The sequence below is a fragment of the Pagrus pagrus genome (genome assembly GCF_965226575.1).
Source record: "Pagrus pagrus genome assembly, chromosome: 3".
Classification (NCBI taxonomy): domain Eukaryota; kingdom Metazoa; phylum Chordata; class Actinopteri; order Spariformes; family Sparidae; genus Pagrus; species Pagrus pagrus.
In genome coordinates, this window is record NC_140187.1 from 15,644,445 (window position 1) to 15,670,825 (window position 26,381).

Below are 26,381 nucleotides of genomic sequence, written 5' to 3' on the forward strand. Positions count from 1 at the left end.
CCAGAGCAGACCAGGGTCGGTGTCCTACCTTTGGAAACTGCATTGAGGTTGTACAGAGGTTATAACCGGGTTTGTCTTGTAGAAGAACATCTCACTGCTCGTCACTTGAAAGTTGTCAATATAGACTTTGACAGGTACCTTCCCGACGCCGGCTGCAGCTGCTGTGCGACAGACGATTGAAGACAAAGTCCCACTTCCTTCAGGAGCACTGGAAAGAAAAGGCATACTAACCTGAACCCAGTGAAGAGAATGTCGCAGACAGTTTTTGAAGACAGTTTTTGTCAGTAAAAGCAGCAGTCTTCTGTGTCGCTCACCTTTGACTGTGGCATGTTTTGTCACCAAAGACGACTCGTCTCTGTATCCCAGAGTTAAGATATCTGCCTGTCAGTGTCACTGTTGTTCCTCCAAACACGGGTCCGTAGTCAGGCTTGATTTCTGTTATGCTCGGCTCCTGGTTAGACAAAATCACTGAACAATGTTACATTATCTGTTACGCAAATAACATATATAAAACACATTTTAAAACTGTTTTAATCGCGTAAAAGTTCTCACCACAAAAGAGAAACCAGGGATCTGAGCTGTGCCCTCAACAGAGTAGCGACCCTCCACTTCCCCCTCGTGCACTTCCAGGGTGATGGTGAGGTTCTGACTGGGTTCGGTTTTTCCCTGAATCTTGCATACTAGCCTGCATTGAGAGCACATTTTATTAATGGGTCTGCGGATTCTGTGGATGAAGATATCCCAGCGAGTCAGCCGCTAGTCAGACAGAAAAGAACAGCAGCAAATGTGTCACAGTGACAAAGACATTCACACAGCATTAAAGAACAGTTTCAACCATACACAGTCAAATACAAAGTGCAAGAGTGCAAAACTCGAAGGGGAACGGCGTTCCCCCTCATATTTCGAAAGTATATTCAATATTTCTATAGGGGGCTGCTGTATTTGCTGTATCTTCGCTCCCAATCCAGAGGAGAGATCTCCCTTTCTGTTTTCAGTGCAGCTCTCTCAGCCTGCAGGCAGACACAGACAGAGACGCTGCTCTGATGAAAATCTGCTCAAAAGTCTGGTTAAACTTCACTAGACTCAGAGTAAACTTCACTAAAGTCAATGCAGACAGTGCTCGCCTCTTATACATGGAAACGTTTTGTTTTTGAATACTTCTTTGAAGCAATAAAGTCTAAAATAATGCTGTATTTCAATTTAAAAAAATGTGTCAATCACATTTGCTGTTATTCATTTCTCTCATGGATCATAGCCCCTAAAACATTAACACCAACCAACAACATGCTGATATCATTATACCTACAATGCAGAATAGGACTTGAAACGTAATCAAGATAAGAAGCCTTATCAGTGCCTGAAATCACAAATAACATAAATAGTAATCTCACAAATTATTCAAAAAAAATATTTTAATGATTTTAAAAAATCACATATTCCTCAAAAAGAGAAATACAGCATAAACACACAAGACTGTGGATTCATGTGGTTTAATTAAAGACCAAATTAAGTAAGCACATTTTGTAAAGCAAAATAATCTGACATAATACTGAGTAAAACTTTATATAACTAGTCAGCCACATCAGATAATTAGAAGATGTTTTAATGGTCCTATATTGAAGAAAGTTCCTGTATTTTTTTATTATAAAGCAGGTATTAGTGGTAAGTATAAAAGCGCTCAATCCACAGAGGAATGTATACAGCCAACATTCAGAAACTGTGCCCTAGACGAGCCGTCAGGACTTCCTTAAGGATGTGATGTCACAACTATACACTCAGCAATGTACAGTCAAATTAATTTAATAACAATGATAATAATAACTGTATTTATCTAGCACATTTTGTGCAAAGATGCAGCCCAAAGTGCTTAACAAAGACAGGATAAAATATTTATTTCTAATAAATAAGTGACAGGCCTGGTAGTCCAGGTGAATGGCTCTCAGAAGGAGAGGTTCACATTCTCATGAAGACCATTGAGACACAAAGTATTCATAAAATAAAAATAGAAATGAAATGTGTTCTACTCACACTTCACTGCTGCTCCTTGCAGGCAGGACAGTGCACGTGTTCCCGGAGCCCACTGTGATGATGTGGGTTTTGCCGCTGATGATGGCAGGTCGCAGAGAAGACTGAAACTCCCAGCCGCACAGTGTCAGTGTCACATCTGTCTCACCACCAGCTGGCTCCATTTTTGGAAAAAACTGCAGAGAAAAGGAGTGACTGTATCATCCAGAGTAGCAATCAGAATCTCAGCACAATCGCTTCATGATTCACGGTTTTTAAACTTCATGGATTGGCTAATCAGTTACACCTAGCAGCATATCTACCTCTGTTATGACAGGTGCGCATGAGTGTTTGTTCCACTGCACAGCACACTCATTCTGCCTCGAGCAGATTCCCGAACACCAGCCACAGTTCATGAAGCGTGGAGCCTTCAAACACAGGGGGCACGTCATGAAATGTGCACACCCCGGTCCTGCAGAGGGCACCTTGAACACCTAGATCAGGGAGGACGGAGAGGCGGGTGGGGTAAGAGGTTAGCAGGAAAACACGGATTACTCAACATAATAGTTGTGCAGCTTCAATCAAGTTCTGGGGAGTAGAAGAAATCACACCCTCTCCTACAGGCGGTGACACAGTCAATGCAGAGAGGCATTTTGGATTCACACTCTTAATACAGTTGCGCCTTGTTTCTTGTACTTTTTGTACTTTATCTTTGTGACTCCAAGATGTATCTATGTTCTTTTGGTACTGAGGTGATTACAGTGCAAGTCCCACTCTTGGATCCATTACCCAATAGATTTAAAATCAAGTTACAGAAATTATCCAATGACAATTGTACGCCTATTCTTTGTTGACCATGACTGACCATGACTGCATTTTAAAATCGCAATACTTTTTATTTTCACTTTTAGTACATATGCAGTTGTTCTTACTAAATACATACTGTTGCATGCAGTATGCATACAGTCATCCTACTCTGTCATAACACTGCAGCTTGAACTTGCTTGTACATCTGTCGCAGCATGTAGCGTGAAATATGAAATAAAAAGAAAAGGTTTGTTCTTTGGAAAACAACCAGTGAGCTGTGCAAAGGATTGTGGGTCAGAAAAGCCAGCTGAGCATACTGAATGCAGTAGGACATCCTGGTATTTTTTGAATACCACACTCAAGCAAACTACTGAAAAAGAAAACATAAAAAAAAACTAATTCAGGATTTGTCCCAGCTGTTCATAGATGCACCAGAAAGATAGGTGATCGATGAGTCTCAAATGAAGACGTCAAATTGCAATGTTAGATTGGGAAAGCGTTGTAAATAATCGATGATACCCCTCAAATGCATTAAAACTAAACTAACGAGCCTGTTTTGAAAATTGTTAAGAGCAGGAAGTAAAAAGTTGTAAAAAATAAATACTCAAGTAAAGTACAGATACCTGAAAAATCTGTACAGAAACAAGGTATTTGTACTTCGTTACTTCCCACCTCTGATACTGAAGTATGGGTCTGGAACACAGCACATGCATGTGTGTGCCTCGTGTCTTTGTCCATTTTGGCTCTGATAAAGACACAGTTAGTCTGTTTAAAATGCTACAATTCAATACGTGTGCTCCAAATGTACCTTATTTCCAACCACAAAGAGAAGTGAGTCTTCTGAGTACACAGCCGCTGTCCTGGACACTTCGGTCTCTCCCAGAGAATAGTTGGCAAAAACAATCGGCCTGTATGAAGAAAGAATCATCTGAAGGAGACAAAACAGAGAGACGACGTCACAAGGAGTCTTCATATACACTTTCTTCTTCTGACAGTAAAAATGTGCAAATTAAGTTCAGACATTTGAAGAGTAATGAACAAAAGAGGCGAGACTCTGCTATTTGATCCTCAGACATATTGCTACCTGCAGTATCCGTCCATCTGAGGTACCAAAGTGACCCAGCGTGTGATTCTCAGTAGTGGTGACGAGGACAGCAGTGAAAAGGACGTCTCTCATCTGGCTGTTGAAGAGGTCCAGTCTGTGGACCGGCTTTGACACCAGAGTGGGTTTGGCACTGCATGCGACATGACCTTCAGGGTTCTGCAAATGAGTCAGAAATACAACCAGAAGTGAGGTGTTGGGGGAGAGATAAGTGAAATCTAGCATCTGCCTTTATCATCAGCAGTCTGCTTGTGTAAATTCTCGTGCGTGAGAGAGGAAGAGAGGGAATCTTGATGAAGGGGGGAAGTGCTCCAGCCTCGCCTCAAGTCATTCTAACAAGCTGTGAGAGGAACGCAGTCATAAAACATCAGTGACTCCAGCTCCGTATGTTGACTTGGTGACTGTTTCTCAAATACTGACTGGAACTGGACTTTTACGCACTTTAAATAGTGGGTGACAAACGTGTGTGTGTGGATGGTTGCCAGAGCATGACTTACTTTGTTTAATAAGAAGTATTTGTTCATAAAGAAAAGGCGGATATGTTAAACATATGATAAACATTCCACTGCTAGGCAATTTAACTGACCTGCCCCAGCATGCCTCTGTTTGCCTCCCACTATTTCAATGCCCCATATTCCCGTCATTTGATCTTTTCTGTCACTTTGTACTCCAGCATTTCAAGCCCGAGTCCACACGGTATCCAAGTTATTTTATCGCACACACCCAGTTCTAGGAATACTTAACTTGAACTCAGAGTGTACTTTATTTTGTAGTGATTGATTAATAGGTGATTCTCTCCTCCTGACTCCTCTTTTCTTCAGTATTCTACCCATTTCCTGTTCCAATAGCGTGCGTAAAAGCCAGACACGGTCCAACACTTCCCTCCCCTTGAAATTCCACCTTTTTATCAGCAGGATTTATAACTTGTGTGTTTGTTGGCACACATTCCTGTAGGTGTACACACGGCTGTGAGAGCTCAAAGGACACAGTTTGAACTCAGGAAACAGACCACTCCTTTATTATTTTGTCTTGGCGAATGTTCAATTCAACGGACGTGTTTTGAAAGCGAGCTCTGCTTGTCGTTCCGATACCGCTTCATCTCTGGGAGATTATTAAGGGTTTCTAATCACTGAGTCCTTTATCATAAAACACATATCTGATGACGTAGCTTTCATATCAAAGCTCGGTTGCCACCCTTCCACGGAGAAACACTGAAACTTAACAGAGCAGCGAAACGGTGTGGCAACACACAGGTCGCACTCCTGACTCATCCACCCCTCCCTGTTCTCTCATCTGGCCCTGCTCTCTCACACACCTTCACAGGCATAATCAAGTCGTCCAGATTTACTGTAGTGTCTCTATCCTTTATTGCTCAACACCACACGAAACTGTCAGCTTAATGATAAACTACATTGTTCTGATCCCAGGTGACTTAATTACACAATGTTTGTCTGTATGGGTCACTTCCTGTCTGGACGTAAGGTCGACCTTTGTACTGTTCCTCTGCTCTGATGACATTTAAAAAAAGAAAAAAGGAAAAAACAGCTACTCACTTCATGCGGGCAGCTCTCGAGTGGCTGGAAGTGACTGAGGCCTCTGGACAGCTGCTCTGGTCCCGGCTTGCAGCAGGCGTCCACGCCCTCATCAATCGCCTGGTTCACTTTATTCAAAGGGAAGGCGCACAGGGCCGACTCTTTCCGAGGTTCACCTCCCTCGTCCACCTCTGCAAACACCCCGTACAGAATGTCCTCAGCCTCGCCCACCCTCAGCTCGCCCGCCAAGTCCTTCGCCGCTCGCCCAAAGTGTGCCGCCTGCAGCCCGTTATACACCCTGAACCCCTCTCTCCGTTTCCTTCTGCGCTTTGGGTTGTACTGGCACTCCAGCACCACCTCTCTGTACATCCACACCTCTGGGTTTAAAACCGGCAGTCGCGCCAGACGAGTCTGAAAAGCTGAATTGATCTTTGATGGAGTTTCTCTCTGCAGGGACAGGAAGTAGACGTACTCACTAGTGGAGAAGCTGTAGATGTAATCAATCTTGTATGAGTCCCGTAGACCGGGGAGCACTGTCAGCCCGTTCATGACCATATGAAAGCCATCTTCAGTCGAAAGAGGCCTCATAGCTGATATCGACCTCCTTGGGTACCTCTCTGCCACTTGGTCGTTGACGGACGCTGCCACAAAGAAGAGAGACGTGGCCGACTGGTCAACGATGACGACTTTGGTGCCCAGTGGGCTGGCCACACAGTCAGGACAGTAGGTTGTGGAGTTTTGGTCCTTTTTGTATAAACACTGAGGCTCAGGCTGTGGGAAGCTAATGTCAAAGAAGTAACAGATCCCATGCTGAGTACTACCACAAATGTACAAGTAGGGCAAATAAGAAGTATCCAAAATAAGCACCTCATTGTCTGTATCCACTGGATCCCCAGGATCTGTTTCAATGCTACACACCTGACAGGTTTCACAGTCAGGACTGCCAACAGGTCCAGTTTTCACCTCCCATATTTTGTGCATAGTACTGTTGACCGCCTCTATCACATTCTGGCTTCCAATAAACACCTGTTTCGATTCCGAGTCCACTGCTATGTTCTGTATGGGTTTGACTGTCTGGAAGTGGGGGAGGGAGTATTTTAAAGTGAAATCCACCAGCCTGCGTGTGGTAGAAGCACATGTGTGCTGTCCTGAGGCCGTTTGTGTTTGTATCCATAAGCATACTGTCAGCAAGGCGGCCACCGGGACCATCTCCACGTCGCAGTCCACCGTGATTGAGGGTTACCTATAAGATACGTTCCTCAGAGAGAACATTCTGGAGGAGCAGCAGAAGCTCTGTGAAGGGAAGCAGAGGAGGAATGCTGAGGTTTAACAGACAGAAAGCTGCAGTAACATGTGATTCTCACACTTGAGGGATTCGCCGCTGGGGAAGTGGGATGGATACTGTAAACATCTTTGTTTAAACTGAGAAATACAGCATGAGGAACTGAGGGAAGAGGGAAACATATCAGCTGCTGTTTTCTCCCTGAGCCCTGTGATTAAGAAGCAGCTACTTTTTTAAACATGAGGCATCTACAGATGTTTGTCGTGATATGCACGGATGTGGCAGAGCTGTGAAGCTCACTGCGCTCTGAAGCCAGTGGAAACACAACAAGTTGGAGAGTCGAGATAAAATCTAGCATGGGCAAGACATGACTTGCTGTAACATGTGAAGCAACTGTGGAAATGTTCTGGCCTACAGAGCCATCCATAGAATAGAAGTATCAACTAAGCTTGGTTTTTTTTTTTCACAAAGCAAAAATACCAGTTTTAAAGGGTATTCAGATATGCAGATGATTCAGTAGTTATCCTGTATTCACAATTCTAATACACCACTGGGCAATGGACAACTATTGTAAATGCTTCAAAGCAGAGACCCAATAGAGCTGCTCTATCAGGGGAGAACATTTAAGTCAAAATTATTAAAATAAGGATCATTTGTGATGATAATACCTGCTAAAATTATATTTCATATGCAAGAGAGCTGGTGAGCTGTGTATTATAAGTAAAGGGTGTTCAGTCATTAATTAACGTCCCTACTTTAGACATCCTCCATTAAAAAAAGCACTAACAAACAGCATATTTTAATCATCTTACCTGGCTTTGTTTCTCCAACAGTCTCAAGATGTGAATTCTTCACCAGATTAATTTCCTGTGTTCGTGAAGCTCCACTCACTGACCTGCAGCAGCGCACTCACCTGACAGCACCGGACTCCCACTGGCACCGAGCTGACACTGAACTACACAAAGTCAAGTCTTTGAGGGACAACCCAGTCTGAAGAGGAAAACAGGATCTCACGGTCGCCTTCAAAATAAAAGCACGCGAGGAAAACGATTAATGATTTGTATCTGTGATTGACTGCTGATTTTATTCGATTTTATTCAATAATATTGAATATTGAATAACCAGGGGTAGAAGAGGTTCTCAGATTGTTTTCATTTAGTCAAAGTAGCAATACTGAAGTAAAAGTACAAAAAAGAAAAATGAAAAAAAAAAGAAAAATCAAGAAAATGGCAAATTTCAGAAGATCAGATAATCCTTCATTCGTCCCACAGCAGGGAAATTTGCAATATGATATAGCAAAGGGGACAGCAAAAATAGATAGTAATCATTAATGATAATTAAATTTGAACAATTAATGTGTTCATCAATTTAATGTTAAAGCTGGTAAAAGTAACATAGTTTTTTTAAGAAAATATCTTTTTCATAATTTATTTCTTGATTATATTTTTGATTATTAAACTAAATCAAATAAACATGGGGTAAAAAGTATCTCATAACTACTTGAGTACATGTACTTTGTTACCTTTCACCTCTAATACTGCATTTGAAAACATGATTTAAGAATTGCACAATCATAAATATGTGCATAAGTAATGAGAGTTATAGGCTCCTACGATAATCATTTTTCACAATTACAATTTTTGCACCTTAACAATGACACGCTGAGATCCACCAACTCCTAACCCAATTTTAAGCATTAAAATATGTTGTTGTTTTTTTTGTCTCCAGTGATGTCACACAGTAGCTTAGTTGCATTGTGGGTAACGTAGGCACCAGCTTTTGGAAAGCAGACTCAATTATGGACTGTTCAGAATCAAATGATCAAAATCGATAAGGCAGAATCAGAGATATCAGCTTTTTTATTGCATACTTCCTTCATTGAAAAAAAAAACTAGTGCCTACATAACCCACAATGCAACTCAGCCACTGAGTGACATCACCAGAGGCAATTTATCAGATTACATGCAGCTTCCTCGAGAGACACAAAAGGCTTTATACCACTTTTCTTCACACGCTCCCCAAGACCTGTAACAACGCTTTTAAAGTATAAAAATGGTGGAGTTACCCTTTAATGCAGGATGTATCATAAACGCCTGTTGCTCACCATTAACACATGATGACTTTATGTGATTAGTTCACACTTAATAGTCAATTAAGGAATTTTTTCACATATGTAGCGCTCCACACGACCTGTGCACACACTTTATTGCGTAAAATGATCATTTAAGTTAATGTTTGATGAATAATTCAAATTAATTCAGACATTCTTGAATTTGAGCAGAGCTGTGTGCTTGGTTTAGTGAAATTGAAAAAAAAAGCCTACTCTTGATGAGGAGATTTGACATTTATTTTTGAAAGTTGACGACCGGAAATGCTTCCGTCATTCTGACATGCTTGACAGATATTCCTCAAGTGGGTGATGTTCGTCAAGCCGCGCCCGCACAAGGAAGTATGAAATGGTTACGAAATGTGACCACTTCATAAATACCCTCATCGTTTCCTTCCCCAGAGTCATATCATATCTCCAACTGCGACTCTTTTCCTCTCAGGCATCATTGTGTCAAGTTCGTGGAAAAGCTTTCTCACCGGTTGAAAACAGGCAGGTCTCTCTACGCCTGCAGGATTTGTGCCAAAAATGCATTGCTTTCAGATGAGAAATGAAGTTAGTACCCAGATACAGGCAAATCCAGGAAGCTATGAGAAGAATGTGTTCTCTCTCCGGTCAGACCACCTTCAGTAATCTGAGCAATGTGGCCTTATACAGTATAGATATAATTCTGCTGACATGAAGCAGAAGTTGCATATAGCAGCTGAAACATACCATAAAAAATGAGGCTATCTATCAACATACATGTCCAAATAGTAATGTCATCATTGCCATGCAGTTTTATAGAGCCAAAAGTTAAACATCTACCACTGAATCCAAAGTTCAGTAATCACACACTGTGTACAAAAGTGTGCATAACCGTATCTCTGCAGAGAAAAAATGTACTTTAGAGAGTTATTCTTCAACTTTCACTGCTCCGGACCTCTCACCGCAAAACCCAGGATCATTCAGGTTACAGAGAAACTGCAGAGAGTGCTGAAGATTACTCAGATTAAGTTGTTTTGATTTGAGCTCTCAGGGAGGGCGCGCGTATCGAGAGCAGATATCAAACAAAAACAGCAGTGTTAAGGATAACACAACCGGTCCTTGAGTTTGCATCATTCTGTCCCTGTGTGACTCACGCAGGACAAGGGCCAAGCAAACATACATGCAGTCCACAGGGGCATGTAGCTCACATTTAGATTTGACCCATATAAGGAGCATTTCCTGATGTTATTTAGCAGAATATATCTCCAGAGATATATTAAAGTCTGAGATCAAATTCCCAGACAGGGTTTTAAAATAAATGGCCATAAAATGGATTATTTCCCACAGATTTTGCAAGTGGCAAAGCCTGAAAAACAGTCGGCTTCCCGGAGATAGATGGATGATTGTTGAGTCTCATCCCCAGGTCATCAAATACTGATGCTCTGGGTCAGCGTCAGACCCGAGCTGCTAATTTGACACCATGGTGAGGAGACTTCACGATCAACTACCAAACACTGTCTGTAGGCTAATGTATGTAGGGAATCAGTGATATTATCAATAAATCATCTGATATGCCTGAGACACTGTGAAATGTTGATTTCAAATGTCTTCTAACATGGTTACTGTAATTGTTGTCAGGGGAACATCTGTGCAAATGAGCTACACTGATGCTCTGCATACTACACTCAGGGGTTATAAGCAACGGATGCATGAATGTGAAGCTGCTTTAACAGTTTGGTAACAAAACCTATCAAACATCATGGATTTTTAAAATTTGGTTAAATCTACTGGACTACCAACAGTGAGAAAGCACTGCCCCTCATAATATAATTTATTTTTTTTAAAAAGAGAGAAAGAAGAAATAGTTGTGAAATCATTACAGTGACTAGCAGCTTGTTTTGAAACGGTCTGTTGTGTGATGTACATGTAATGCAATAATTTCAGTCATCATGTCGAATCTGATTGTAGGTTCCTTTTTAGATCGTGTTGTCTTGGAGTTGTTTGTTCCTCATTCGCACGCCTCAAGAGGTTAGTGGTTTGCCGTGCGTAATGGTGAATCATTTCTGGTCACTACTAAGCATCAATTACTTTCTTCTGGAAGGAATCTTTTTTGTTACTACGCTTCACCAGACCGAGATTGTTGAATGACAAACGCATTAAGCAAGACCAGGGAGTGTCATTGTTGTTGGCATGGAAATGTTAGACGATCCCCTCCGGACATGTTTTAAGACGTGACCTAAAACTACATCTGGTCTGTTTCCCTGACTGAAAAATCCCGAATGTGTTAATCTGTAAGTATGTAAGTCACAAGAGGTCTATTTCCTCACAGAAAAGTGCGTCTGCAGTGTCGCATGAGAGCATATACACAACACTTCGGTTCCAGACTAGTTGTGGTGTGTGTGTGGTGCCTGCTCGTACCACTTGTCATCAGCTCAGAATTAATGTGAGCACAGAGAAACTGGAAACACTTTGTAATAAGGGAAGACATCATGAGTACTGCATGACGCACAAGGATTTATGGGTGAATTATTAAAGGCTAACTCCATCAATCTGACACGTAGAAGTGTGCGTACAGGTCTTGTGAAGAAATTTGTTCAAAGCCTTTAAAGGCTTGAGAGGGAGCTGCGTTTAATCCTATAAATGACCTCTAGGGATGTTACTCAGTATCTAGTTGCATTGTGGGTAATGTAAGCGCCAGGTTTTGAAAAGGAAGATCGTGTGGATTTTAAAAGGATATCTCTCCGGTTCTGCTGTATCGAGTGACCAGTGGACTGCTTTTTAAAAACCTGGTGCCCACATTACCCACAATGCAACTCAGCCACTGAGTGACATCACTGGAGGTAATTAATCAGATTACATGCAGCTTCTTCTGGAGCCACAAAAGGCTTTATACTACTTTTCTTCACATGCTCCACAAGACCTGTAAACACACTTTTAAAGAGTAAGATAAGTGGAGTTACCCTTTAATGCAGGATGTATCATAAATGCCTGTTGCTCACCATTAACACATGATGGTTGGTGTTGTCAAACATGGCATATATCATTCTGCACTGTAAGATCAAGTGAAGTTACAGTGAGCAGAGCATATGTTGGAGTCAAGAGGGACTTGACAGAACATAACACCAACATTTATTGTGATTTAGACATTAAACAGAATCTAATTTCACCCACCAGAGTAACTTCAAGAGGGGATTGTAAAATACCACGTAGAAAAAGTACTTTTGGGCAGTCAGCCTTTTCCTATCGAGCAGCACATGCCTAAATACCTACAGCACTATGGGACATCACATCTCTGAAGTCTTTCTCCAGATCTATAAAACAGCTGTTATTAGAAAATCAAATGTGCTGTCACAATCTGGGATAATGTGATTATGTCTTTGTCTTTACTAATTTCCTGTGTCCACGTGCACTTATGCTGTTTTGTCTGTGCTCATGTCCTTATGTGTTTCAATGTGCTTAAGTGCGGATGTGCTTTGTTTGTGCTATGTGACAAATTGTCCTCATATGTGTTATGTTTTCATATACCTGCCAGGAACAGCTGTCACATCTGGCACATTTAACATGATAGACTTTGCTCATGTTAATTAATGTGCATTGTCCCTTCTTTAAATAAAATAAACAAACAATGAGCGAGTGGATAAACTCAAGTTTCAGTTTCTATTCACAACCCACATTCAAAAAACAGGGAGTGTATAATAATGTAGCTTTCCAGTTGGTTACAGCTCGTTAAAGAGTCCTGGGTCGCCCTCTAGTGGCCGGGCCCGGAAGTATCGGAACAAAAGACAAACATGCAAAGAATTCTCCGAAACGAAACCGAAATGGTTTCTTTGAAAACTGTCATCTCATGAAACTGCTCCACCGGCTCCACTTTCTCTTCTGTGTTCGACCTGGTCTGTTGTTGTACGGAGGTGTCAGTCCAGCTGTTCCCGCAGTTCAAACTAGTTCCCTCACACTGGACTCTGTCAGCTGCATCAGCAACATGTCGGAAATCGATGAAGGATTCTACTCCAGACAGCTGTGAGTCCTCCACACACTGATCAGGGATCGTTTTAACTGAACAGTACCGCCTGTGCCACAGATCCACTTGTTCTTTCCTCGTGCACAGGTATGTTCTGGGTCATGACGCGATGCACCGGATGGGCAGAGCCGACGTCCTGATCGCAGGTATGCGTGGGCTCGGAGTAGAAATTGCCAAAAATGTGATTCTGTCCGGAGTGAAGTCTGTCACCGTCCAGGATGAAGGACAGGCTGTGTGGGCCGACCTGTCCTCCCAGGTACGACTGACCCTGTAGTGTTGATCTGTTCGAAATAAAAACAAACAAACAAACAAACAAACAAACAAACACACAATAAATAAATAAATACATATTTTAGGTTGTCATAATTTTACTGTCATATGTAACCCTCAGACAAGGTTTAAAGTAACCACTTCCTGTTAGAGCAGGAATAACCGCCCTGTTAAAGGGACATTCTTTATTATTGCTTCTCCATTTAAATGTTTGTGATGATATCATGGCAATAATGAAACAGTATTATGTCATAAAAAAGCAGAAATGATTGACTTTTATTAACTTTGATGACTCTTTCTTCAGCTGCATGAGTAATAAAATAATAAATGTAATAAAATGTGATATATTTGTCATCATAAAGGTTAATAACTTTGGTTTTACATGTGGAAAAATGAGATGAGAATGATTTGAGTATGTTGGTAATTGTAATAAGCTTCTTCACAGGAAGTCAGTTTGCTTTCACTCTCACCTTACTGCTTCCTGCTCACACCCATACACATATACATAGACATATATACATATGTTCATCAATGTGCTTCCTTGTAAAGATATAGGTATGTATATATGTTCTTCAATTTGTTCTTCAGGGAGTTTTACCTTGCCACTGGCGCTGAAGTGCTTGCTCATGTGGGAATGTTGGGTCTCTCTATAAATTAAATTAAAGAGTATGGTCTAGACCTGCTCTATGTAAAAGGCAGCCAGCCAATTGCAGTGTCTTATTTTGATTTGCAGACATTTTTTTGTCCCAATGACTGTCATTATTAGCAGTTAAAATCACTGGATATAAAAACGATTCATCAAAATCAGTTAAATATAAACATCAGTGCTTTTTATTCCCGCAGATGTCACATTTACATGTCAGGATCTGGTTATTATCGACACAGATTCAATATTTAACTGTCATTTATCATCACAGTAGCAGCGTTACATACATTGGTAGCTGTAAAAGAAAACGCAGCTTGCTGATGAAGAGGACCTTGAGTTGAGATTGTCTGGTGAACATGTGATTTTATCTTTGCACCAGTTTTTCCTGAAGGAGTCTCATCTCGGTCAGAACCGAGCCGAATGTTCCCTGAAGCAGCTGTCTGACTTGAACCCACGTGTGCGGGTTTCGGCGCACACCAGACCGCTGGATGACGAGCTGCTTCTGCAATTCCAGGTACGACTCTTGACGACAGATGTCTGTGACTTCAAAAGTTTTATCGATGGACACGAGATGTCCCCTGCTTTACTCTAAATCCTATATACTGGGGCTTCTGGTGTCAAAAATCCCAGTGATGTAACAATTATCCTAACTTTGATTTTTCAGGTGGTGGTCCTCACTGACTCCTCACTGGATGATCAGAAGCGTTTTGGTGAGCTGTGCCATTCACAGGGAATCAAGTTCATTGTAGCAGACACCAAGGGACTCTGTGGGTGAGTGGGCAAGAAAAAAATGTAAAGAAAAAAATGACAGTTTATTAAATCATGCGTGGAAAGAAGAAAGAAGTGAAAACCTTGTGGTTCATTTGCAGTCAGTTGTTCTGTGACTTTGGGGAGGAGTTTGAGGTCTTGGACCGCGATGGAGAGACGCCTGCATCCGCCATAGTACAAAGAATCACTAAGGTAACACCTTCTTTTTTGTTTTATGTTACCAGAAGCAAAAGTGTCTCAACCACATCCAGTAATCTGCATCAACACCTGCTCATCCTGTTGGGTAACATTCAATTTACGGGCAACTTAATATGCCAGTTCACTTAACCTGGCATGTAAAATATGCACAAGAAGAGCATTAAAAACTCAGCGTAGACGGACCGTCTGATTAATCTTTAGATAATTCCCAATCCAAATGTCATGTACAGGTTTTCTAGGCGCTCGGTTGAACATTTCTAGAATATTGAAATCAACTTTGAAGGTTGTCAACCGGACTTTATCTTAGGATGACCCTGGAGTGGTGCGCTGCATGGATGATCGGAGTCACGGATTTTCAGATGACGTCAAAGTTTCCTTCACTGAAGTCCAAGGCATGACGGAGCTGAACAGCATTGACCCTGTGGAGATCAAAGTTCGAGGTTAGTTTCACTTTCGCTATGATCACTTTGTTTCACTTTCTTTCCTCAGCTGATGATCCAACACACAGCTACGCTCCACCCCTCTGCATGTCACTCAACATTTCCAGCCCTACAGTATATGTCCTTTGTCTCGTCTGTCACCAGGCCCGCACTCCTTCAGCATTTGTGACACTTCAGCCTTTTCTGAGTATGAGCGGGGTGGAATAGTGACTGAGGTTAAACAGCCCTTCAAGCTAAATTTTGTAAGTATATGCATTTGTTTGATAAATATATAATATGCAACATTTCGTGACTATACGCAACATCATTAAAACTTTAAAAGCTCGTCCATGAGGTCACATCAGATAGATTTTCATCTGCAATGGTGGTTGTTTGATAATGAAGAGAGCAACTCCTGTGGCCGCACACAAATATGTCTGATTAAGATGACTACGATATAAATTGCAGAAACCATTGAGTGAGGCTCTGTTGGACTTGGAGCTGCTGACCATGAATGATTATGGGAAGATACCGAGGCACAAGACCCTGCACTTGGCTTTCCAAGCCCTCCACAGCTTTGTGAAGCAAGAGCAGCGACTCCCTCGTACTCGGTCTCAGGTCAGTGAAGGTTACACGATACCACAGCCAACACTCGATTCATTTCACGAAACAAGTTGTCCAGTAAGTAGATGAAATAAAACCCTTTCCCTTCCCTTACAGCCAGATGCAGATACCCTGCTTGACATGGTGCGAGAGCTGAATGCAGTGGCACAACTGGAAGAGCTGGATGAAGCTGCTGTCAGAAACCTGGCCTACACGGCTCGAGGTGACTTGGCTCCTTTGAATGCTTTCATCGGAGGCCTCGCTGCTCAAGAAGTTATTAAGGTGATGTGGATGCATGTGTCGCTTCATCAGTCCTCATTCATCTTTCAGACTGTGATGGTGTATAACACCACTATTGTTACATTGTGTGTATTAATTATACATAACTTAGCACTTACTGCATGGTGGAGCTGGTGATACAGCTGACTGTGTTCTGCTCTGTGCACTCTATAACGTTTCTGCAGGCATGTAGTCGGAAATTCACGCCTCTTCAGCAGTGGCTATATTTTGATGCACTGGAGTGCCTCCCTGAAGAGGAGGACCGACTGGAAGAGGGCGACTTTTCAGCGGTATGTTAACACACCAGGTGCATTAAACTATTCTAGAGAAAGATTGTTGATTTTTGAGTCTCATTCTTAGAAACGTCTTGAACACGGTAGAATAAAAAAGAGAGATGTCCAGTGGCTCATAAATGATGATTGTGTGGGGTTTATTCTTGAATGAGTACATCATTTTTTGGGAAAATCCTGCAAAGTATACCTTAAACAATTCACATACTTTATCAGTATGCAATCAAAGTTTGACTGTAAACTCAACATTTTTGTTTTCCTCTCTGACAGGAAGGCACGAGGTACGCTGGACAGATCGCTGTGTTCGGGTCGGCCTTCCAGGAGAAGCTCGAGAGGCAGAAGTATTTCCTGGTGAGGGCAGGTTCAGTTTTGTCCAGCAGGGGGCACACTCGGCACTGAAATGCAGGCGCTCCATCTGTTCTCTCCTTTAATCCTGCCTGGTGTTGATGATGGCACATGCAGGAAATGGCTGTGATTCAGGTGGCATTTCCTGCCAGTGTTGACCTCTTGGTGTGCAGGGACTGCTCAGCGGTGCCAAGCCCTTTCTCTGTTTCCTTTGAAAATGTTATTTTTACCGTTGTTTACTGGCTGAATGTGTGTTTAAGAGAGGGAGAGAGTGCGAGCATGCGTTTGCTTTGCCACTGCCTGCAATGTGTCAGGAAGCAAAACAAGTCATGTGCTACAACAGATGAATCATTTTCTGCTACATTGTTAAAAAACAAATGATGTATTTTATATCTGTGATACATGGCCCTTATTTGATGACATTCATTTGCATTGCATTAACTGACTTACGTTCATAAGTACTCAGATCTTTTTAAGTACCAAAAGTTAAAGTGCTCATTATGCAGAATGGCCCATTTTTAAGAATAATATATGTTATATAATTATGACTATTGATGCTTTAACGCTGCAATGAGTAAGAACTGGCCAACTGTCAAATTCATACTAAAAATTAATGGAGGGCAGCTTATCGACAGTTTAACTGCTAAGTGCTGCTAACAGATTAAGCAACAAGAGCTTTGGACCAGAATGGGTTAGCATGCTAACGTAAGTAGACATCTCTGCAGCACCATGTACAGACATCATGATGTCAAAACTGCTATTTATTATAATTCTGTTAATAATTTTAGTTCGAATTTTTTTTAACATTCTTAAATTAATGTTGCAGCTGGTAAAGGTGGATTTATTTATAGTAATGCGTAATCTTTTATCATCTGATTTGTACGTAGTATCAATCATTTTAATCTGTAACTAGTAACTAAACCAGTCAGACAAATGTAGTGGATCAAAAGGTATTTGCCTCTGAAATGTAGCAGACTAGAAGTGAGAAATAGCCTAAAATGCTCAAAAGTAAGTAAAGTGCTTGAGTAGATGTACTTCGACCACTGTATACATTAAGTGTGACACAGTCTGTCTTGTCGTTCATCAAGGTTGGAGCTGGTGCTATTGGCTGTGAGCTCCTTAAAAACTTTGCCCTCATCGGGCTCGGTGCTGGAGAGGACGGACACATCACCGTAACAGACATGGACTTCATCGAAAAATCCAACTTGAACCGACAGTTCCTGTTCAGGTCTCAGGATATCGGGGTGAGAAAACACACATTATCTCCTCCAGAAGGTGAAGAACCTCACGTGCCATCGTAGATCACTGGTTCTTGTTTGACCTGGTTAAGTGGAAGGGTCAGAGGGCTCTACTAATGGGGCAGGCTGGGGGTGAAGGTATTGTGAGGTAGCTTGTGTCAGATTACACATGCCTGCCATCATTTGTTGTGCAGTTTACTTTAGGAGTATATCAGACAGTTGATCTCTCATGTCTGAGTAAACAACCACCAGTGTCTAAACAACTTATGTAACACATAGCTGAGAGCAGTTGGAGGGTGTGTTGACACAAAATCTTCAACTGTTCTGAAATTCTGGCGAGAAATGTGCTGATGCTACTGTTAATAATAGAAGAGCAGTGAAATACTCAGAATATAATATACTGACAGTACAGTATGAATTATTAAACACCTAGGATGTTCACTTTAGGCGTCTAGTTTCATAGAAAAGACAAACTAACAAATCTGGATATTGATTTTGTATAAAAAACATCTCTAATGTCATTACTACCTGGTCTGATTGCCACCCATTTGCTCACTTGTCCATTAACAGAAACCAAAATCGGACATTGCTGCTAACGCAGTGCGAGAGATGAACCCACGGATGAACATCACGGCTCACCAGAATCGTCTGGATCCTGAAAGCGAAGGAGTGTACGATTACAACTTCTTCATGGGCCTCGATGGAGTGGCTGCAGCACTCGATAATGTGGAAGCCAGTGAGGACACTTATCTAGTCTTCTCAAGTTCTCATTGCCACAGTTAATACACCGTGAACACCGTGAAATGTATTCTTCAAACACACAGTGTTTGAAGAATACATTTGACTACAAATGCTTCAGAAAGTTATTTTTTAATGTGTCTTTTTGCCTCCCAGGGGTGTACCTCGATGGACGCTGTGTTCAACACCAGAAGCCAATGCTGGAGGGAGGAACTCTTGGGAGCAAGGGTCATACTCTTGTGGTCGTGCCTCACCTGACAGAGTCCTATGGGAAGGACACATCAACTCCTAATAATGCCATTCCACTGTGCACTCTCAAGAACTTCCCTCACCGCATCGAGCACACTCTGCAGGTACATTAATATACTTCTAATTAGATCTAATTAAGCTTTGTGTTTGAGTTACAGAGGTTAATTAACCCGATTTTGCTTCAAACCTACACTGAATGCCCAGAAACATAAACAGGACCTGTGCTTTTATCTAAATTGGAAGGATTACCATCCATCCTATTGTTTGCCGTTTTAGTTTAGCATGTTAGCATGCTGACATTTGCTAAGTAGCACCAAGCAAATCAAAGTCTAGCTGAGGGTTTGTCAGGACGTGATCCGTGCTGGCCGCCCAATCTGTTCTACGAATGTGCGTAGGTCAGGTGCAAACAGTTGACCAATTGTTAATCGTAACCCTAAGGGGGCTCGGGATGATGGAAATACTGTTGTAGGTCTTTGGTCATAAAGCTGTAGTTTTAATAGGCTAAATGAGAAGTTAAGGGATCACCAGTGTTATCAGAAATCAGCCCTGCTAACTGTAGCTGCGAACTGTGGCTGCTGTTAGCTAGCTAGCTTAGTTAGCCGTGCAGCTAGCGGCCTGGACCGGGAACTCGGGGGGTGGTAATTTGAAAAAGGCCATAGCTGGGATGGGGATAGCTAGTTAGCATGCTAACTTCTGCCACACTAACATAGATGTCCAACATTTTTTTAATCGATTGTGTTATTAATACAAAACCTACATTTTAACTGAGCTTTCTTTGCACTGATCACATTTCTTTTAGTGGGCCAGAGACCACTTTGAAGGACAGTTCAAACAAACACCTGAAAACATGAATCTCTTCCTGAGGTAAGACAACTTGGCGCCATCCTCATGTGATTTACCCTTCTGCCACAACAAGTGTTGCCTCCGACCAACTTGAGAAATTACATTTACCGATCCGCTGCCAGTCCGCCGGCACTTAATAACCACTACATTCTCACTTTACGACACGTCTGCTCTCTTACAAAGCATTCCAGCAAACCTACAAAAGCTAATGAAGTGCTTCGAGCTCATTATTTTGTTTTATAAACAGGAAAACATGTGGTTGGCTTTCAGCAGTAAACCCCTTGTAAAAAATTACATAAACAGTCAGTCTTGCCAAGGCTGTACTCTGCAATCTGTCTTTCACAGCAGCTCGAACACTAATAATTGATAATGTCTCTCAACTAATTAGAGGCTTTTCTGGTTTATAAACATCCAGTGAAGAAAATAAGATTAGGTGAATACATGTATATATATTCGAGATCTTAGAATTGAATGATTTGTGAATTTCTGGTTTGTTATTGTAAGAACGACACCTCAAACAATGTCAGGAGACCTAATTATAATGTATCAGACCCTCAGTGACAAAACTGAGCCTCCAGCCTAAACTCTGTCTGAGCTTTGAGCCTCGGAGCCCTCCTAAGCCAGCCATGTTTTTAGATGTCTCTCTGTGTGTTTTGGTAAGATTTGTTATAATCCCCCCTCATTGCAAAGTACTTGCACTCCTTCTTGTGTCTTTAAACAGAAACAAAAATCGGGACTAGAGCCCAGAGGGTGCTCGCTGCTTCACACAACCACTCGCATCATACCGATGTTTGGAAATAAGAACATACTTTATGTGTTTAGGAATACTCCAATAACTGCTTTCCTCAGAGGCCTCTTTGTAGCTCAGCCATTAAAAACCCTTTTGGACATTTTCATGAGGCAGCTCAGCTACATATCACAGTCCAGTAAATGTTAAGTCTTGTTTAATGAGGTTATGGAAAAGAACGGTCACATTTTGTTGTGTTATACTCCCACACATGCAGCTCTGTGCAGAGCCATGACTCAAAACGTTCCTGTTTAGACATGTTTAGGTGTGACTGCACGCAGACGAGGCAGATCCCTTTTGTTTTGGCGGTGCGAGGCTGTTCTTGGTGAGCTGGCACATGACGATGTCGCAAGAACTGTCCAGGCGTGTGGTATAAAGTTGCCCTGACCAGCACACTACAAGCTGACTAAACACTTCCTTCCCCATCTTATTAGTCCACAGCCAAGCCAAGCGGAATTCCCTCTGACTAACAAGACTACACCCTAAATTACAAAGTTTGGCCATTCCCATCTGAGCTTGATAGTTCACAAATATGACTAAAGGAGGACTAAGGGAGGACTTTCTGTATTTACGTTTTTCCATTCAAATGCTCTTCCCACAGTTCAAGCGCTGGCCAGATTAAAGGATAAATTGACCCAAAAGTTAAAAGTCAGTCATTATCTTGCCTTCTCCCTCTCATGCTGATGGAAAGTCAGGTGAAGTTTTGTCATTTACAAAACATTTCTGGAGCTTCACAGCAAAACAGCATTGCAGGTTTTTTTAAACAACTGAAATAGAGTGAGACTTGTTTTAACACGTAAAAAAACTACTGAAAAAAAACCCATAAAATGGCTCCATACAGCTCGTCCTGCATAATCCAAGTCTCCAGAAGCTCTGAGATCACAAGGTGATTTGAAAAGACATTATTAACACCCTTGGCGTGCAGTAGAGCCTGTGCGCTCACTTCAGACAGGGTGGCTTTTAGCTTGAATTATGCTGGATGGGCTACACAGAGCCATTTCGTGTATTTTTTGAGGTTGTTCTTTCACATTTTAAAATAAGTCCCCATCTACTTCAGTTGTTTTGCTGTGAAGCTCCAGAAATGTTTTGTGGACTATGAAACTCCACCTGACTTTCCATCCACACAGGTGTGTGTAGATAATGACTGGATTTAATTTTTTTGGTGAACTGTTCCTTTAAGTCCAGAAAGTCAACGCTTGTTACTTGTACTACACATAGATTATAACCTTATGTATACATTATGTCTGTCATTAAACCAAAGGAATTTTACTGCTGTGTTTCCTGCAGAGATGAAGGGTTTGTGGAGCATACTCTTGGACACGGAGATGCTGAGGCCCTGGAGGTCCTCGGGGGGGTGTGGAGCAACCTGGAGAACATGAATGATGGAGGACAACGTCCAACGAGCTGGAACGACTGCGTGAGCTGGGCACGTTGCAAGTGGGAGACTCTCTACAACAACGACATCCGCCAGCTCCTGCACTGTTTCCCTCCTGAAGAGGTAAAATCACTGCAGGGGCAAAATAACAACTCTGCCTCAAGCCCAGTGTTGTGAAGCTGTAATTTATGTTTGAGGACACAGAGGGGCACTGTTGTGTTTGTCAGGTCCTTGGATATCAATCAATTAAATGCTGCAATGTGGCATTAGCACAAAAGGACTGTCAATCAGTGTTTCACTTTTCACATGTCTCTTCATGGAGTAACGCAGCATATTTTCCCGGGGCTCAGACACCACTATTACCCTCATCTGAAACCTGAACCGCTGATAAATATCTCTGAGCACCTCTGAGGGTTTGTAATCTGGTGAAGCATGCAGGCAGAGTGATGTCACATGTTGCTGTCACACCTGGGGGGGCAAGGATCAGTATCAACCCAAACAGACCCTCACTAACCCCAGATCCCAGTCCAGCAACTGACCGCCTCTATTCTAATTATATGTCCCTGCAGGGTTATAGAAATTCCTCTTTCTTCCATTCATGTCTGCTTAAATATTTATAGTAGGGCACCGAATTCCCTGTGTGACCCCTGAGAAAAACACAGCTTTTTGTATTAATATGCCTTACACTGATAAAAATGTTCTCACGTGTGATAATTAGCATTTAAATCAAACCTGTGTTTTTCCTTATAATCACAACACACCTTTGTGGCAGTACTTCTCTTTTTTCCCCATACTTCTCTCAGCCCTAGTTACCTACGTATAGAGAGTTGTGTTTCCATTGTCCTCTTGGAAAGTCACTCTCGACCACAAGCTTTCTGAGGAACTATGATAAGGCAGCTAATGTCAGTTAACAGTCACGAATCAAGCTGGCAAATACGGGTACACAAGCATGATAGACGACCACACCTTTAACATAACAGCCACTCTGCTGGGTGTGAGGCTCCACAGAGAAGTGACTGAGCATGTTGCTGAAGCTTTGACACATGGAACGAAGAATAGATCTGAACCAAGGACATTATGGGAGCATGTTTATCCTACACACAAGGCTCAAGTCAGCATACAAGAAAGCAGAATACAATGTGTATAATTAATACATATACAGTATATGGATGTAGCTAAAAATGACATGAAATATTAAAGGCCTCATATTATGAATGCAAACCAATAATGTGTGTACACACAGTGCATCTGCTGTATTTATCCTTAAGCCCATTCACTGAGTGGTTCATCACCTGCTAATGAAGTTCCTGCAGTTAAAGACTTCAGGAGAGGACTGAAACTAGTTGATGAAATTATAAATACCAGCTATACCAATTATACCAGTTGCTTTTTGGACAGACAGAATAAGACATTTTAAGACATGACATGATGGTACATTTTTTTGTGTTTTTAACCTTTTTTGTAGAATAAAGTATTCAAATGGATCACTGGAGTGGCTATAAAGAGTAAAAGAGTAGTAAAAATACACATTATGGCCATGTGGTAATACAACAAGCGCTCATTAAAACAAGTGTTAATAGCTGTGTGCTCCAACAGTAATCACTGTTATAGAGTTATTGGTCAGTAACCCATGTCTCTCTTCCCCCTGCTCATAGCCACAGTATATAAGTATATCGGAGATAGGCACATAACTATGATACATCTTAATCCAAGTATACCCAAGTACAGCCCATTGCAATCTATGAGTACAATGGTGTGGGTGGATTGTCTCATTTGGGCCATAAGAACATCATATACATTCTTAAACTAGGTGGTATGAACCTTTTTGAGGGTAAAGCATCAGCGGTGCCATGATTCTGCCCTTCAGCCGTCTGAATCCTAATTGTGAAAAGGAGATTGTAGTCGATGCCTTTTGGCTGCTATAGAAAGCACCCCTGCAGTGAAAACTGCCACCAGCAGTAGGAGACTCTCTCTTTCCACAGCATATGGACCATTTGGGAACATCAAACACTCTCAGCCCCTTTGTTCCTTTATCAGACATACAAATTGTGTTGTCAACACACGACTGATAACAATATTAGTCTGGCTGTGCCACAGGAACATGACAGGCCTCCTGCTGTTTCAGAGAGGACAAAGTTTTATCTTTGTCTTATCAAGTAATACATTGATTGACACTGTGTGTTGTGAATGATTTAAGGCATATTTGTCACAATTCTTCAAAAATAAAGTGTTAACGTTTTTCACATATTAATATATATGTCACCGCTGTGTTAAGAAGAACTGCAGTGAGCTGTGTTGGCCTATAAAACAGTCTGTGTAGAAGTGACTCAGCAGTAAATCATATGATAAAAGGATTCGCTTCCGTTTTTTTTTTAGGTGACTGCTACTGGTCTACCCTTCTGGTCTGGATCCAAGAGATGCCCTCACCCGCTGACCTTTGACCCCAACAATGTGAGTAGTGTCTGGTGCAGTAATCCTGACATGCACCCGAAAAACAGTGGACAGGAATGACTGAAAAATGCCACAGTATTTGTTGATGACCGCTCACATTCCTCCTTTATCTTCTCTGATAGAGGCTCTTCCTCACAGTGACCGTATACTGGATTCTTATCTGATCTGAATGCTACTTAGTCTGCACATGGACAATGAAAGGCAGATAACAATCTGCTCTCCACACATGTTCACATGCTAGATAGCTCAGCTGATTCCTAAATACTCTCATTTCACGTAACATAAGAAGTGATATTAGCCTGGAAATATTGTAACTTTGAAGGTTGTAACGAAACTGACAACGTCTGATTTTCTTTCCTCTTTCTCTCTCTCTCAATCATGTTATTCTCACCTCTTCCACCCTCTCTGTACTGTCAGCAGTATATTCCATCTCCTGCCATCTGCCTTTCATCTCCTGAACAATTTCTTTTTGCCCTTTGATCTGTGTGAAAAGTGATTATCTTGCCACCTTTTACAGACAGTGCTACAATTGCAAATGCCAGGGTCAGTGCCAATTTTCACGCATCTTGAAAAGTCAAGTGAAGAGCTTAGTTTCTAAGTGATTTCACTGTTGTGCATGTGCGGTATTGACATTAATTTCCAAATCTTGGTTTGAAATCTATTTGTTTTGCTCTGGAAGTTTGAGCTATTATCCGAGCACTGTTTTTCCTGCAGTTAGAGGTGGGAGATCTAACTATTGCGTGCTAGATAGCAATGCTGATTGGCAAAATTACTTCTTGTGGCTCTGACTTGGGTGAAACGTGCAGTGTGAGTTGTTGTTTGCGATATGGTGAATGAGGAGCTCGTGCCAAAAAACGGCACAATGAGAAAAATTTTGCAACTCAGATCGTGGAACGAGATTGCAATTAAATAGATTGTGATATTATTTTTTGTCCAGACCTCCCACCACTACCTGCAGTAGATATTTTCTATGTAACAGTTCTTCTACCCCTTAATTCTTAGACGGTCTTATTCATACATTGTGACCTCTAGTCAGCAGCGATAGCACTGCTTGCATTTCTGCTCTATCGGTGAATTGAATGCATTGTTGTACTCTATTGTAGAGAAGTCAAACAGTTGTAAAATGTGGATTGTTGCCCATTCGGTAAGCAGCAGTCACTGTTGCAAGATGTGTGTGTTTGTGTGTGTGCTGACAGAGAGAGAGAGAGAGAGAGAGAGAGAGAGAGGCCTATTGTTACAGCTACCTGTTCTGTTCAGGGAAGTAATTTGGCCTTAATGCACTACTTTAATGTCTTTCTGCACCTATTTTATTTTTTTACAATGTCCCTCCTACAGTTTCACCCACAGGCTGGTCTGCTGGAAGGAGTCAACACATAAACCGCTATGTGTTGAGCATTGTTTAAGATTTTCCTTGGCTTCGTCCTTGCTATATAAAGAAAAAGCTATATATAAAAGAAATACTGACATGATAGTGTATTTAGTATGTTTGTTTTTAATATATGGACATTGTGTTTGCGGTTTATACGTGACGCCATGATTCAATATAAATTAACTTCATACACATCATCCAGAGAGTCGCTTCACACTTTGCACGTCACTTAAAACTGTTAAGCACAATATTAAATGTAACAGATCTGTTTTTCTGTGTTTTAGACGACCCATATGGAGTATGTGATGGCAGCAGCTAATCTGTACGGGCAGATCTACGGGATCAACGGGACAAGAGACTTGCCTTCTATCAGGAAAATCTTAGAGTCGGTCCACGTGCCGTCTTTCACTCCCAAGTCCTCCGTGAAGATTCACGTCACTGACAAAGAGATGGAGGAGGACAAAGCAAAGGGCAGCGATGATGCAGGTGAGTTATTTCAACTCGCTGATGTTTTATGGTATTACCTCTCCTTCTGCCAGGGTTTCTTTTCTTTACTCTCTCTGTGTCTCCGCACCAGACAAAGCCCGACTGGAGGAGCTGAAAGGAAAGTTGGCCTCATCATCTCTGAAAAGCTCAGCCGTGCAGATGTACCCCATCGACTTTGAGAAGGTAGGGTGTGAGTGCAGTGAGACCT

At 41.7% G+C, this 26,381-nt stretch overlaps 2 protein-coding genes across 2 annotated transcripts in view; one reads left to right on the forward strand and one right to left on the reverse strand.

Moving 5' to 3' along the window:
* LOC311254842 (macrophage-stimulating protein receptor-like) overlaps positions 1 to 7,653 on the reverse strand; it is a 10,755-nt gene extending 3,102 nt beyond the window's left edge. The window contains exons 1-9 of the mRNA XM_084348839.1: positions 7,540 to 7,653; positions 5,467 to 6,738; positions 3,896 to 4,072; positions 3,620 to 3,739; positions 2,328 to 2,498; positions 2,029 to 2,201; positions 553 to 685; positions 315 to 451; positions 29 to 208 (exon numbers count right to left, since the gene is read on the reverse strand). Of these exons, the coding sequence (XP_084204965.1) occupies positions 29 to 208; positions 315 to 451; positions 553 to 685; positions 2,029 to 2,201; positions 2,328 to 2,498; positions 3,620 to 3,739; positions 3,896 to 4,072; positions 5,467 to 6,654 (2,279 nt within the window). The 5' untranslated portion in view covers positions 6,655 to 6,738; positions 7,540 to 7,653. The remainder of the gene's footprint in view (positions 1 to 28; positions 209 to 314; positions 452 to 552; positions 686 to 2,028; positions 2,202 to 2,327; positions 2,499 to 3,619; positions 3,740 to 3,895; positions 4,073 to 5,466; positions 6,739 to 7,539) is intronic.
* A 4,415-nt stretch (positions 7,654 to 12,068) lies between these two features.
* The window catches only part of uba7 (ubiquitin-like modifier activating enzyme 7), a 36,939-nt gene continuing 22,626 nt past the window's right edge, over positions 12,069 to 26,381 (forward strand). The window contains exons 1-19 of the mRNA XM_084347429.1: positions 12,069 to 12,818; positions 12,907 to 13,075; positions 14,115 to 14,249; positions 14,400 to 14,506; positions 14,605 to 14,695; positions 15,009 to 15,141; positions 15,286 to 15,383; positions 15,589 to 15,738; positions 15,841 to 16,005; positions 16,188 to 16,292; positions 16,563 to 16,643; positions 17,726 to 17,881; positions 18,446 to 18,611; positions 18,770 to 18,966; positions 19,662 to 19,726; positions 21,780 to 21,990; positions 24,244 to 24,318; positions 25,972 to 26,173; positions 26,265 to 26,356. Coding sequence (XP_084203555.1) covers positions 12,646 to 12,818; positions 12,907 to 13,075; positions 14,115 to 14,249; positions 14,400 to 14,506; positions 14,605 to 14,695; positions 15,009 to 15,141; positions 15,286 to 15,383; positions 15,589 to 15,738; positions 15,841 to 16,005; positions 16,188 to 16,292; positions 16,563 to 16,643; positions 17,726 to 17,881; positions 18,446 to 18,611; positions 18,770 to 18,966; positions 19,662 to 19,726; positions 21,780 to 21,990; positions 24,244 to 24,318; positions 25,972 to 26,173; positions 26,265 to 26,356 — 2,571 coding nt within the window. The 5' untranslated portion in view covers positions 12,069 to 12,645. The remainder of the gene's footprint in view (positions 12,819 to 12,906; positions 13,076 to 14,114; positions 14,250 to 14,399; positions 14,507 to 14,604; positions 14,696 to 15,008; positions 15,142 to 15,285; positions 15,384 to 15,588; positions 15,739 to 15,840; positions 16,006 to 16,187; positions 16,293 to 16,562; positions 16,644 to 17,725; positions 17,882 to 18,445; positions 18,612 to 18,769; positions 18,967 to 19,661; positions 19,727 to 21,779; positions 21,991 to 24,243; positions 24,319 to 25,971; positions 26,174 to 26,264; positions 26,357 to 26,381) is intronic.